This window comes from Myxine glutinosa, chromosome 1 (genome assembly GCF_964187855.1).
Source record: "Myxine glutinosa chromosome 1, kmMyxGlut1.1, whole genome shotgun sequence".
Lineage (NCBI taxonomy): Eukaryota > Metazoa > Chordata > Myxini > Myxiniformes > Myxinidae > Myxine > Myxine glutinosa.
In genome coordinates, this window is record NC_136261.1 from 333,523,634 (window position 1) to 333,539,027 (window position 15,394).

The following is a 15,394-nucleotide window of genomic DNA, read 5'->3' on the forward strand; positions in this document are numbered from 1 at the left end:
CCCCCCCCCCCCCCCCCCCCGCCTCACCACGCCTCCTCCCCCCAAGCCCTCTCCCTTCCACACTTCTCCCTGCTCTCAAATGTTGTGTTTGTGTCCTTCCCCTTCTCTCCCCATCTTGTCTTCCGCTCCCTCTTTTTATATATTTTGTTTGTCTGGTTGATTTGTTTGTGAAGTAAATGTTAGCTCTTTCACGAGCCTCGATTCAGTATACAAAAAAAACAAAACAAAACAAAAAAAACAAACAAACAAACAAACAATCCTCTCCAATAAGTTCTGTCATTCAAGCTTTTGGGTCTCACTATCTGCCATGATCTTTCTTGGGAAAACCACATTTCCAAGCTGGCCTCCAAAGCCAGTCGCCGACTGGGCATCCTCCCTCGTGCGGAGTCCTTCCTTCGCACACCTGAGCTCCTCACCACACACAAGGCTTCATTCCGCAGCTCAATGGAATACTGTTCTCCCCTCTGGGCCGGTGCTCCTGCCTCACACCTAGCTCGGCTTCACGCTGTTGAAACCAAAGCTTTCAGAATCATTGGAATCTCCCACGATGAAGCTAACTCCGAGGGCCTCTCACTTACTCACCGCAGGCAGGTTGGTGGTCTTTCTGTCTTCTACCGACTCCTCTCCGGCCTTGCTCCCCCAGCTCTCTCTGGGCTCTGTCCCCCAAATATTCCTGCAGGTCGCACAAGATCTGCCTGCAACCCTCTTATGGTCTTATGACTCTCTACTCACCTTCACTCCTCTTTTCTCTTGCCTCTGGAACCCCCTCACTCTCTTCAATCCCACTCCTCCCTCCAGGTCTTTAAAACACCTGTTCACCACCATCTCTTATCTTCCCCCATCCAAAACCTTGATCTTTTCTACCCCCGCTAATTTAAACCGAGATGCACTTTTTTGAAATACCAACTTCTTTCCTGGAAGTCCTTGCAGTATCCTTGTGTTTTCTACCTCTCCCACCCTCTCCCTTCTCTTCTCCTACTTCTCCCAAACACCTCCACCCCCAAGCCCTCTCCCTCCCACAGATCTCCCGATGTTCCTGCTCACAAATGTTGTGTTTGTGTGCTTCCCTATCTCTCCCCATCTTGTCTATCGCTGCCCTTTTTATATAGCTCCCTTTATTATATACTTTGCGTGTCTGTTTTGAGTTTTTGTGTGATAAATGTTAGCTCTTTCACGAGCCTCGATCCTGTATAACAAAATAAATAAATAAATAAATAAAATCCAATTTCTAATTTCTGGCTGTTTTGTATTTTTATGGACCGCATGTAAAATACTGCATGTAAAAGTTTACTTTTAAATGTATTGATGTCAATGGCTAACCTCATAATATATTTGAATCGGAAGGGGCAATCAGAAGCGAAGAAGGTGGAACTACATGTGATGTTGTGCTAAACGGCAATTGGCAAAGTGACATTTTTGTAAAGCAATGGTATTGTCGCGCCTGGTGTTGGCTTGGCGGTTAGGGTGCCGGCTTGGGATCCTAGGATCCTCGGTTTGAATCCCGGTCGATCGCTGAATTAACGCCAGGGGGGTTGACTCAGCCTGTCATCCTTCCGAGGTCGGCAAATTGAGTACAAGCTTGCTGGGATGAATGATCATGGTGTGTACCCAGATTTAGAATAGGTACACCTATTCGTAAGAGCGTGACCAAGGGTTGGCGTCAGGAAGGGCATCCGGCCATAAAAACATTGCCTCAAACAGGGAACCATGATTGTCATGGGGCCCGCAAGGCTAACCCCCGCTCTAGTGGGGAAAATGGCCTTAAAACGATCATTCATTCATTCATATTCAATGGTATTGTCGCGCGAATCCCTCCGGTTAACACCGCAGGACCGTGGATGACCGAACGGGCTTTACTTGAGACGACGATCAATGGCGGATTATACAAACAAGCACGGGTGGAGGAAGGAGGAAGAAGAAGAAGCGGGAAGCGCGTACCTGTAGCCCCGATGGCAGCTCCGATCCTGGAGGAAAGTAACTCAAAACGAAACCCGAATTCAATGAACAAAAATAAACGATTTATTACGAACCCGATACAATGGAACGTGTTGGTAAATAAATAATGTTCCTAGATCGGGATCCCACACACGGACTTCATATTCAGGACAAAGGGAGGAATCAATAAAATAAAACGTTCGTCGTGTATTTGTGAGATGTGGTGCGTGCTTATCTGTCTGCAGTGGTGCGTCCGTCGTCCAACGCGGCCCCCTCAGTCCACCTCGCTCGCGCGCTCCGCCAGGCCCCGAGCGACCCGCTCAGCGGCACGACCCGCTCCAAGCTCCTCGTCGATCGCACACGAGGTCCCGTTCGCTAACAGCACCGAGCACCGCTCCAAGCACCATGATGAACCAAAAGCACCACAAAGACTCAGGGAAGATGCCAACGAGCACGCAGGGAAGAAGAACCAACAGATCTCCAAGAGCGAAGCACGAAGGATCCAGCGCAGAATCACACAAGCACAAAGGGGCGATCTCCAACACGAAGGGGCGATCTCCAACATGAAGGGCGATCTCCAACACGAAGGGTCCAGCGCGAAGGGGGCGAAATACCCGTGAACCAGACGTTTTGTCACACGCGGTGTGCCGTCAGTTCTGGCGTGTTACCAATCAGAGCCTCGATTCTTCGTGGTGTTTCCCGCCTTCCGACGTCAGCGGCCCTCTTCCTCCAATTAGCGAGCCCCTTCTAAATGGACGTTTGGCGCCTTCCGCGCTGATTGGCTGAATGTTCGCGCCTTCCGCACCAACCAATCACACGTTCCCTGGGCGTGGCGATAGCCTGCCTTGCGCGATGTTTGACGCCCACGCCGGCGTTGTACGCCGCCGCTTCCTGCTTGTCTTTCCGGTGCGTCTTTTTGTAAGGGAGGGGATTTAATTAATGTGTGCACTAAGGGACCTATCTAAGTGTCTAAATGAGTGCGTTGCCATAATGGACACTGGATTGGCGACAGAGGGAACGACAAACAAAGGAATTTTATCCATAATCCCTGTACTAATTAGCATGCCCCGCCCCCCTTGCGGCGGGGACACAGATACGACTTATACCGACATCCGGGCTAAACATAGAACTTATTACAGGTAGATTCCCTATCACGACAGTCGAGTACCTACCTATGCAGATCTATCTGGCTCTAGATACGTAGTGTGTTCAAAAAGTATCCGACCTTTATTTTTCGTGTGTAAAAAAAAAGAAGCTAGGGAGGCGTTGATTGGTGCACGTATGTAGGCGATCCTAATGCGCACGCGTGAATTTTTTCCCACCTGCAGAAGCTGTCATTCGACGGCAGACCGCCGATGAGTGAGGACATGTAAGCGAGTGCCGTCGGATTTTCGTTTTTGACAAAATGACGGAAAAACTTGAACAACGCTACTGCATCAAATTTTGTGTTTTTTGGCCTCGGGGATGTTGGATGCTTCCATTGTGATGACTGCAACTTGGTTTCTGGGTCGTACCCATAAACCCAGGACTCATCGCCAGTGATCACTGTGTTGAGGAAGCTGGGATCGCTGTTCACAGTCTCCAGCATGTCCTGTGCGATCTCCAAACGGAGTTGCTTCTGCTCAATCGTTAGCAGCTTTGGTACGAACTTCGCTGAGATTCTCCTGAAGCCCAAATCCTCCTTCATAATGGAATGTACGGTGTTGAATCTTGCGGATCGTTTCCACTTGGGAATCGCCAAGCTTTACACAAAATTTGATGCAGTAGCGTTGTTCAAGTTTTTCCGTCATTTTGTCAAAAACGAAAATCCGACGGCGCTCGCTTACATGTCCTCACTCATCGGCGGTCTGCCGTCGAATGACAGCTTCTGCAGGTGGGAAAAAATTCACGCATGCGCATTAGGATCGCCTACATACGTGCACCAATCAACGCCTCCCTAGCTTCTTTTTTTTTACGCACGAAAAATAAAGGTCGGATACTTTTTGAACACAGTAGTATTCCTCTACCCAAATTCATAATAGTATCAATTCACCTCAAGCTGTTTTCTTTTTCATGACAGTACCGTTTTTTATGGTGTTCAAAAGGCCATACTTTTTTTTTTTTTTTAAACTTGGAAGTACGCGCCTCAACTTGTACTCATAATCGACTAATCCATGGTTTAACCCTACCTGTGCTGGGAGGGGGCAAAATCCCCCCCCCCCCAAACCCACCCCCCGTCGATTTTGGCAATAACAGAAAATCAATTTATATTCCTAATATATTTGAAAGGTCATTCCAGGAAGGAATTCAAATAATATGCACAAAACAGCTCGTTAATATTCATGACCCTGGAAGTAGTGCAGGACAGTGTCAGGGAGGAATTAACACCTCTGTTGTTCTGACTGAATGACAGTTTTGCTAACTACCATAGTTGGTCCAGCTAGCTTCAGCCTTCACTCCAAATTGACTTATCTTTGAATGAAGGAAAGCAAAATGGGGGAAATTGGCCAATTCGACTTTTTCTCCAAAAATACAGTACTGTACTTGTACTTTTAAATAATTAGAAATTTGCAATTACTTGGCGAGTGTTTGCTGTTCAACATGGGTTGTTTAAAAGTCATCTCCAATTGTTCCATTTCAAATTGCCTTGTCAATCTTCCTTTCCACTTTTATTGCTTTTAATGATTTTTTAGCCGCGTCGCAGACGCTGCTCATAGAGTGCACTCTGCTGTTGTTGTTGTTACCATGTCTTCTTCTTCTTCTTCTTCTTCTTCTTGTTGTTCTTGCAGAGAAGACAAAACCTCAAAGCTCCACCCATTCTGGGAACCATAGCTCCACCCATTCTGGGAGAGCCTTCATATAAATAAATATCCACCATTTTATTAACTCGCATAGCTTTGAGGCCTGTTTTGTAGGCCCGTGGTGTCTTCCTCTCACACAGTTTTCTTTCAAATCAAATTCGATATATCATTTCATTTTTCACAGTCGCCAACATAGTTTTAGACTCGGTTGAAAAAAAAACGGGAAGAAAATGCGATGAAAGTTGCCCTTTATAGAACGAAATGAATTCTCAAAGGCCTGTAACTTCAAGTCCATTGACATATATTTTTTTTAAATCGCGGCATGCTCAGTCATACACCGCCCGAAATAAGAGACGGGAAAATGCCGAGATATATATATTTTGTTTAAATCGCGGCATGCTCAGTCATACACCGCCCGAAATAACAGACGGGAAAATGCCGAGATATATTAAAAATTCGTCCATTTGATGACAATCGTCACGATGAAATATTTAATTTATACGTCGTCACAATAATGTGGAGAGAGGAGCATAGCTTCGTTCACGTGTCGCCACATACGGGAAATTGCCGAGATTTATATTTTTTTACATCGCGGCATGGTCAGTCATACACCGCCTGAAATAACAGACGGGAAAATGCCGAGATATATTAAAAATTCGTCCATTTGATGACAATCGTCACGATGAAATATTTAATTTATACGTCGTCACAATAATGTGGAGAGAGGAGCATAGCTTCGTTCACGTGTCGCCACACACGGGAAATTGCCGAGATATATATTTTTTTCAATCGCGGCATGGTCAGTCATACACCGCCTGAAATAACAGACGGGAAAATGCCGAGATATATTAAAAATTCATCGCCACACACGGGAAATTGCCGAGATATATTTTCACTTTGCACAAAAATAACATCAAGTAATCGAATCAATAGGAATGTCCTGTGCTTATAACATCGACGTTATAGGCACAGCTGCATCTAGGCATTGTGTAACATCTACGCGGCTTTTGTTTTAATTAAAACTTTTTGTACTTGTTATTACTACTTTTTGTCATAAAGTGATATCAAGAGTGAAACATTTCTCTCTCATTTCACTTCATACCAGAATGGCTCAAAGGTAGTGAACCCAGGTGAGATAGCTTTCAGCAATCAGGGTTCCTCTGACTTGAGTGCAAAAGAGCTCAAAGACATGACAATATAAGTTCATTGTATGTTGCTGACATTTAATTTTGTTCATCAAGCAGATTAAAAACAAATGTTTACAAAAGGAACCCACTGTACGGCACCATGCACTTTTAGAAAAAAAGCACTTGGAGTTACCTCCAGAAACAATATGTACAATTTAAAACAAATGTAACGTACAACAATTTATGAACAATTTTCTCCACAATTCTACTCGTCACAAAATACCAAAATTGTTTAGTGGTCAAAAATCTCAGTGCTCAAGTGTCAAGCTTGCTCCCTTAGTGAAACCCTTTATATAACGAAAACTTGCCTCAAATAGACCAAAAAAAAATAGTACACGGTCGTTATTACTATAGTACATGCACACAGACTATGTACATAAAGTATGTGTTAGTCACAGTGGGAAATGCCTACAGCACCGGCTTAGAGCACACGTAGTAGGAACGAGTATTTCAGCAATACCCATATGATCAGAAGTTAATTTACTGGCTTTAAACAGATCGTTTCTTTACAACAAAAGCAGCTATATCAGTTTTACACAAATTAGTGATCCCCTGACCAAACAAAGAGGAAAACAAAATCAGTACGTGCATGGAACAGGGACAAGTGTAAACACAACACCATATTTTGGTTTGTGATCCCATATAAACAACAATTCATATATTAAGATAATGTTTAAACACTGAAATAAAACATGGCTCGCAATGCACAATCCCTGTGCCATCTTTATAATATATGTTGAAAACAAGACCCACAGATTGTTCGATAAAAGAAGACACCAAAACACCAATGGCAGCATAAATTGGAGCAGCATTGGCGCATTTGAATTAACATGGAAGGTAATAGTGCTCGATTCACTTGCATATGTATCTGCAAAGTATAATACTCAACCCCTCTTGCAGCAAACCTCACCAAATGACGTTGGTGATGGAAAATTTGAACAAAATGGCAACTTGTTATCATTGGGCCCAGATTAATTACAATCATTACCTTTTTCTTGATTTCCAAACCAGATGTGCTTCGTCGGCTAAGGAATGACAAAAAGTTTGTTAACAATACTTTTTGTCTGCTCTCACACAATAATCCAACAGACAAAAACCTTTGTCTGGCAGACAACGCTTGTTTTGGAAAAATAAGTGAGACTTTCCCAACACACTGAGAATTCTTCATGGTAAAGTAACTGTAAGAATAAGTCAGGTGTAGTGATGTTCTTAAGCCGCTATTAGGCATCTTGGAGACAGCTCTGGATTTTGTCTAACCACTGCTGAGCTGCGTGTGGGTCTTTTGCGCAGAAATTGTAAACACGTTTTGTCGTTTTCAGCTGGAATGAAAAAGAATACACAAATTAATTGCAATAAAAAAAGAACAGTGGCAGGCCGCCAAGTACTATTAATGGTGACATGCAAATTAACTACACAAGCAAAGTACAACTGAAACGATGCATCACGTCTCACACTCACATCAAAGAAAGCCTTTTCTTCAATCGTTTTTGGTGCACCAAGAGAAGGAACACCAACTGTGACAGTTTCTACTTCTGCTAGGTCAATGATTCCTTTGCAGGTTATATCTTCATCATCGTCATAGTACCGTAGCTAGGGTCAGGATGAGAAGACACATCACAGGATCAAGAACTTGTGAAACTAAGGCAACCACAGCTTGCATGATAAATGCAATAATTAGGAGATGATGCAAATAGACTGAGAGGCAGCGACGGGGACGGAGAGGCAGCGACGGGGACGGAGAGGCAGCGACGGGGACGGAGAGGCAGCGACGGGGACGGTGAGGCAGCGACGGGGACGGAGAGGCAGCGACGGGGACGGAGAGGCAGCGACGGGGACGGAGAGGCAGCGACGGGGACGGAGAGGCAGCGACGGGGACCGAGAGGCAGCGACGGGGACCGAGAGGCAGCGACGGGGACCGAGAGGCAGCGACGGGGACGGAGAGGCAGCGACGGGGACGGAGAGGCAGCGACGGGGACCGAGAGGCAGCGACGGGGACGGAGAGGCAGCGACGGGGACCGAGAGGCAGCGACGGGGACCGAGAGGCAGCGACGGGGACCGAGAGGCAGCGACGAGGACCGAGAGGCAGCGACGGAGACCAAGAGGCAGCGACGGGGACCAAGAGGCAGCGACAGAGACCAAGAGGCAGCGACGGAGACCAAGAGGCAGCGACGGGGACCAAGAGGCAGCGACGGGGACCAAGAGGCAGCGACGGGGACCAAGAGGCAGCGACGGAGGTCTTAACGATAAAAGGTCTGTTTAAACCTACTCTTTACCTGGTGTTTTGTCTTGTCCAACACAAACCATCGTGGTTTCCAGCCCTTCAACAATGCACCTCTTTTGAACAAAAATCCTTCAAAGGACCTAAACAAAAATAAACCAGAAATGAAATACGCTCAAAACGTAGCACACACTGTAAAGTCAGCACAATGTTTTGGCAAGTGAACCATAAAGAAAATGCATATAAGTTAATTATTCAGCTAAAGCACACTCCAGTAAGCAGTCTCAATTGAAATTTGAATCATGAACCCATCTTGTACATATAATAATGATATTAAACAATCAACAAGAAATGCTTCATCTGGAATATTTTGCAGGTTAAAATATTGATCAGTCAGCTGACCTGTTTTCAACGTCATGCGATGGGAACGAGCCATAGTCAGCTGCTGAACTTCCTCGAGGGCCTACCGAACTTCCTGGCACATTGCTGCCAAGTGTCGCGTGAGTGTGCATAAGCAGCGGGACTGGATCATGACCCATGGGAAACATTGGAGCAGAACGCCGTCGCAGGGGAACATTGGGAGTCAGCAAGGCCAGCTGCTGTAATTATTCAATAAGAGTTTCAGGTTAAAATAAAAAAAAAATCAATAAACTGCAATATATACTGTTTTCCCCAGTGTCAGAGGCTTATACATGAACTACATGTAATGTACAGTGCTATCAGAAAGTATTCATGCCCATTGACTTTTTCACATATTGTTGCTGCAGCCTGAATTTAAAATGGATTAAAATGTGGTTTTTTTCGTCACCAATCTACACAAAACACCCCACATTCAACAACCCCCCTCTCCCCCACCACCATGTGTCTGTACAGCCTTTGGTATCAATTACAGCTTTGAGTCTTCTCAGGTATGTCTGTATCAGCTTTGCACATCTGCATTTGGGGAGTTTCTCCCATTATTTCTTACAGATTTGCTCAAGCTCTGTTAAGTTGGATGGAGAGCATCGGTGAACAGCAATTTTCAAGTCTTTCCACAGATTCTAAATGGGATTCAAGTCTAGGATTTGACAGCGACGGGGATCGAGAGGCAGCGAAGCAGGTTCTCCTTAAAGATTTGCCTGTATTTGGCTCCATTAATTGTTCCCTCCATCCTTCCAAGTCTCACAGTCTCTGCCGCTGAAAAGAATCCCCATAGCATGATGCTGCCACGACCATGCTTCACCGTAGGGATGGTGTTAGACGGGTGATGAGCTGTGCTCGGTTTCCGCCAGATGTAGCGCTTCACATTCAGGCCAAAGAGTTCAATTTTCGCCTCGGCAGACCACAGAATATTTTGCTTCATGCTCTGATTCATTCACGTGCCTTTTTGCAAACTCCAGTCATGCTGTCCTGTGCCTTTTTCTCAGGAGTGGCTTCCCTCTGGCCACTCTCTCAAAAAGCCTAGATTTGTGAAGTGTTGTCAAGACAATTGTTCTTCTAGTAGGTTCTCCAATCTCAGCCAAGAAATTCAGGAGTTATGTCAGAGTGTTTACTGAGTTCTTGGTCTCCTCCCTGACCAAGGTCCTTCTTGCCCGGTTGCTCAGTTCAATCGGACGGCCAGCTCGAGGAAGAGTCTGCGTAGTTCCATATTCTTTCCATTTCCTAATAATGGAGCTCAGTGTGCTCTTGGGAACTTTCACAACTCTAGAAATTGTTTTATACCCTTCCCAATATCTATGCCTCCTCACAATTCAATCTTGGAGTTGTTTGGAGGACAGTTCTCTGGACTTCATGGTAGAGTTTCTACTCTGACATGAACTGTCAACTGTGGAACTTTGTATAGAAAGGTGTGTTTCTTTCAAAATCATGTCCAATCAATTGATTTGGCTACAGGTGGACTCCATTCAAGTTGGAGAGACATTTAAAGGATTATCAAAATAAATTGGATGTACCTGACCTCAATTTGGAGTGTCATAGTAAAGGGGTTGAATCCTTATTGACTAAAGACATTTCAGCTTTTCATTTTTGATCATTTTGGGACGTGTTGGACATTGAAAATCTATGGCGTTATTGGCATCATGGTGGATACTAGTGGGGCATGCTTACACCTTGTATAAGCAATAACAAACTGTGCTTTGTACGTCGGTACATTATAAATAAATGCTTTATGATTATTGGCAACGATCACCAACCTGCTGCTAGATATCAATTTCCGTTTTTAAAAATTTTTATTTTACGGACAGGTTTAGTTTTTAGGTAAATTTTCATTGAGATTTTTATTTCAGTCTACATACAGTTATATAAATTACAATTTTCAAATGCTAGATATTGATTGAGGTTTTTTTTTTTTTTTAACATGTGTTTGCGGTTTTTTACATAAATTTTCATTTACGGATGCTTTCCGATGGTTCTGGGTTAAAAAAAAAGAAGTAACATCAGCTGATTTAGTTTAGTATTAAGTTTAGGAATTGTTTAGTCATACCAGCTTGTAAACATGAACACAGCCGATTGTAAAATCTATACTTAAAAATCTATAATCTGTGAAATCTATAACCTGTGAAATCTATAATCTAAAAAAAATCTATAATCTAAAAAAAATCTATAAAACCTATACATCACACCCCTCCGAGTTAATGGTCGAGGTCAAATTGCGGTCTGAAAAAAAAATGCGTTTTTTGTCATCACTCAATTTTGCCAATGTGGAATCTGACCGCTTGCCCTTCCTTTCAATGTTTTTGCATCATAAAAGTGGAAGTTGTGCACCTGCTATTTTATTAGTGTCCTTGACCTACTTTGGTTTGACCTAATTAACATAACTGTGACTTTAATAACTTGAACAATTTTCCTCCGATTTTTCATGACTGAGTTTTATGAATACACACTCTAGAAGGGGACACTTTCATAATTTACACTATACTAGGGCATGCCCGTACTATATCTATATCTAAAATTATATCCCCCCCTCTATTTACATGAAATGGTTTGGTCCATGAAATGTTTTGGTCCATTCGCAACCGCCAAAGCGAACGGCGAACGCTTTACATGAAATGGTTTGGTCCATGAAATGTTTTGGTCCATTCGCAACGCCAAAGCGAACGGCGAACGGCTTGCGAGTACAGTGACAATCCCCCCGGGGTTTTAATTAGTTTTAAAACATCGTTTAACGCCAACATAGCGCCAACATAGTTTGCCGACGGGAAATAAATGAATACGCTCTCAAATGTGCCATCCGAGGCAGAGTGTGTTCGCCACGTTCGGCACACGCGATAGCTCGCTGCTCTCTGATTGGTTGAATCGTTTTTTGGACATAGCTCGGTAAGTAATTGTCCGATTAATATGAAACCTTGAAAAGGCACATCCTCGGGTCCCCAGCAATATACCTGGCAAGTTTCAAGTATATCGGACCCGTGGTTGTCGAGAAACAGCGGTCACAGACAAACAAACAAACGTACAAACGTACAAACAAACAAACACACAGAGATTACTGGAATTATAGATAGATGTCTAAACGTTGAAGATTAATGTCATATGGTGGTCCGAAAAAAAGAATATTGTCATCATTGGATCGTGGGCATACCCTCCGGGTGAGGCTTATCCTTGGTGATCGTTTATATCTAGTTTAAAACTGTAATTGCTGAATGGCCAAAGAGTTCACATGATGGTAGGTCACAGACTTCTTTGATGTAAAGGTTTCAGCAAAGCAAAAGTGAAGGTAATAAATGAGTGGTCAGACCAAGGAAGCATTTTAAAAGCAATATCAGTCAGAGGATCAATACGGAAGGATAAAACAAGACACACAGTATGAACATGAGAGTGAAACAAATAATGTTGCCGTAGATTTTAAACATTCACAAAATCCCCCAAAAATTCAGAAAGATGACCATGGGGATCATCAAATCACTGAGGATCAATATCTCTCCTGGATATATATTTAATTAATAACAAAAACAAAATCTGAGTAGTTTTAAATAAATGAAGCAAGTTGTTTCGGAAGTTTGTAAATGATAATAAATATTATGAGTATGCAACGCTGCTGCTGTATCACAAAGGTCTCCATTCCTTGAATGGACATGAAGCTGGATGCTCCATCTGCTAGCATTAGTTAGTGGATGTAATAGATCACATGGTGTATTTTGTGAAAAGTGGGCAAGTTATCACGGACATCATTGTTGGAATAAAAAATTCCTATGGCCTTCAATCTAACGGCAGACTTGGCCAGCCGGTTGGCAAAACATTGGGCCAAAACCTTCCTTAGGCCAAAATTCTGGCCATGAAAGCAGTGCTACTGTCACAGTACAATAATACATTTCAGTTTAATGCAGGGAGTATTTAAAACGGTCTCAGTGCTACTTTGGCCAAAAAAAAGGTCAACTGCAAAAATGTGCTGGGAAAAACTGGGAAAGCTGTAGGAAGTCTGCTCAGTTCTTATCCCTTGAAACCGACCTGTTTTATTACATTACAGACAGGCAAAATAAGGCTCGACAGTGTCTATGACTGAAATCAAATTGAAAGCCCTGTCTCTCCCCAAATCAATTGAGGAAGCAAAAAGACCCGTCGTTGTCACAGTCTTTCAATTCAACTCCGCAAACATTAATTCCCAGAACCTTCCTCTTGACGACGATAAGATTTTTGAAGATGATGACATTGAATCTGTGTTTGGGGCGTTTACTTCAAAGTACAAGTTTTATGCAATAATCCTCACCCCCTATAACAAGGCAGACTGCAGAGGAATCCCCGTCTGCAAATGCCAACAAAATCAAACTGGTCCCAAACCTCAATGATTCATCACTGGAAAGGAGCCACACTCACTCTGTCTCTCCATAACTATTGAATGTCAAATGCACAATCGCATTGTGATCAACATCCACACAGGTAAAATCATACAAACTCCAAGACTTAATGATTTACCAAAACTTGTGGTATTGTAGTGCAGCCATGGACAGTTCTCTTGAACAAGCCCGTGATACGGACACAGCCGATTGATCTCGCAGGAGCGACCTGGAGATCCCCACATCTAGGATGGTGTACCCCCGCCTTCACAAAGGCAGGACCACGACAGAGACGGAGACAGAGAGAGACGGAGACAGAGAGAGACGGAGACAGAGAGAGACGGAGACAGAGAGAGACGGAGACAGAGAGAGACGGAGACAGAGAGAGACGGAGACAGAGAGAGACGGAGACAGAGAGAGACGGAGACAGAGAGAGACGGAGACAGAGAGAGACGGAGACAGAGAGAGACGGAGACAGAGAGAGACGGAGACAGAGAGAGACGGAGACAGAGAGAGACGGAGACAGAGAGAGACGGAGACAGAGAGAGACGGAGACAGAGAGAGACGGAGACAGAGAGAGACGGAGACAGAGAGAGACGGAGACAGAGAGAGACGGAGACAGAGAGAGACGGAGACAGAGGGAGACGGAGACAGAGGGAGACGGAGACAGAGAGAGACGGAGACAGAGAGAGACGGAGACAGAGAGAGACGGAGACAGAGAGAGACGGAGACAGAGAGAGACGGAGACAGAGAGAGACGGAGACAGAGAGAGACGGAGACAGAGAGAGACGGAGACAGAGAGAGACGGAGACAGAGAGAGACGGAGACAGAGAGAGACGGAGACAGAGAGAGACGGAGACAGAGAGAGACGGAGACAGAGAGAGACAGAGACAGAGAGAGACGGAGACAGAGAGAGACGGAGACAGAGAGAGACGGAGACAGAGAGAGACGGAGACAGAGAGAGACGGAGACAGAGAGAGACGGAGACAGAGAGAGACGGAGACAGAGGGAGACGGAGACAGAGAGAGACGGAGACAGAGAGAGACGGAGACAGAGAGAGACGGAGACAGAGAGAGACGGAGACAGAGAGAGACGGAGACAGAGAGAGACGGAGACAGAGAGAGACGGAGACAGAGAGAGACGGAGACAGAGAGAGACGGAGACAGAGAGAGACGGAGACAGAGAGAGACGGAGACAGAGAGGGACGGAGACAGAGAGGGACGGAGACAGAGAGAGACGGAGACAGAGAGAGACGGAGAGAGAGAGACGGAGAGAGAGAGACGGAGAGAGACGGAGAGAGAGACGGAGAGAGAGACGGAGAGAAAGACGGAGAGAGAGAGACGGAGAGAGAGACGGAGAGACGGAGAGAGACGGAGAGACAGAGAGAGAGACAGAGAGAGACAGAGAGGGACAGAGAGAGACAGAGAGAGAGAGAGAGAGAGAGAGAGAGAGAGAGAGGGAGGGAGAGAGAGAGAGAGAGAGAGAGAGAGAGAGAGAGAGAGAGAGAGAGAGAGAGGGAGAGAGAGAGAGAGAGAGAGAGAGAGAGAGAGAGAGCCGGTCCATGGGGACTGATCGGCACTCTGACTGTGACCGCACTGCCCTGACAAATCAGGGCAGCAGTGAAGAATGGGGAAGATTTGGTCCCCGACTTGTATTGGGGGGGGGGGGGGGGGGGAGGGGAGGGGATGGAGAGGAGGGGGAGGGGGCCACCACGAAGAGGCGTCCCCGATAGGTGTCCAAAACTTGTGCAGTCCACATCTCGAAGCTGGCTTACAAATGTGGTGGTTAATTTAGACTACTCTATTTTTTTATTTTTTTTGTATACAGGATCGAGGTTTATGAAAGAGCTAAAATTTATCACACACAAAAAAAAATCAAACACACACAAAACATATAATAAGGGTAGAGGAAGACAAGATGGGGAGAGAAGGGGAAGCACACAAACACAACATTTGAGAGCAGGGACATCAGGAGATCTGTGGGAGGGCTTGGGGGGAGGAGGTGTAGGAAGGGGGGGGGGGGGAGGGGTGGGAGGAGTATAAAACATAAGGACACTGCAAGGACTTCCAGGAAGACAACAACACAACAGGCATTTTAAGGCCATTTTCCCTGCAAGAGCGGGGGTTAGCCTTGCAGTCCCCATGACAATGGTCTCCATTTTTCCCTATTTTCTGCATCTCCCCTTGTTAACCACCTTGCCCGCATTTCTTCTTCGACCATCTTTGGCCAAGTCTTTCTCGGTCTTCCCCGTCCTCTACTTCCTTCTACATTCATTTCCATCACTCTTCTCAACCAGTCACTTTCATTCTTCCTCAACACATGACCAAACCATCTCAACCTGTTTCTCTTCACAGCATCCATCACAGGCTCCATTCCCATCATCTTTCGCAATTCATCATTTGTCTTCCTCTCTCTCAACGATACTCCACACATCCACAGAACCATTCGCATTTCCACCCTTTCCTCCAGCCTTCGTTGCTGCTCTAAGTTCATTAACCCATGTCTCGCTCCCATTAATCATAACAC

General features: G+C 45.0%; 1 protein-coding gene across 1 annotated transcript in view; it reads right to left on the reverse strand.

Annotated features, from left to right (window-relative positions):
- Nucleotides 1-5,917: 5,917 nt before the first annotated feature.
- SBF1 (SET binding factor 1) overlaps nt 5,918-15,394 on the reverse strand; it is a gene marked incomplete in the record, with an annotated part of 417,110 nt that continues 407,633 nt past the window's right edge. Inside the window, 4 exon segments of the mRNA XM_078779651.1 lie at nt 5,918-7,221; nt 7,361-7,492; nt 8,176-8,263; nt 8,523-8,719. Coding sequence (XP_078635777.1) covers nt 7,123-7,221; nt 7,361-7,492; nt 8,176-8,263; nt 8,523-8,719 — 516 coding nt within the window.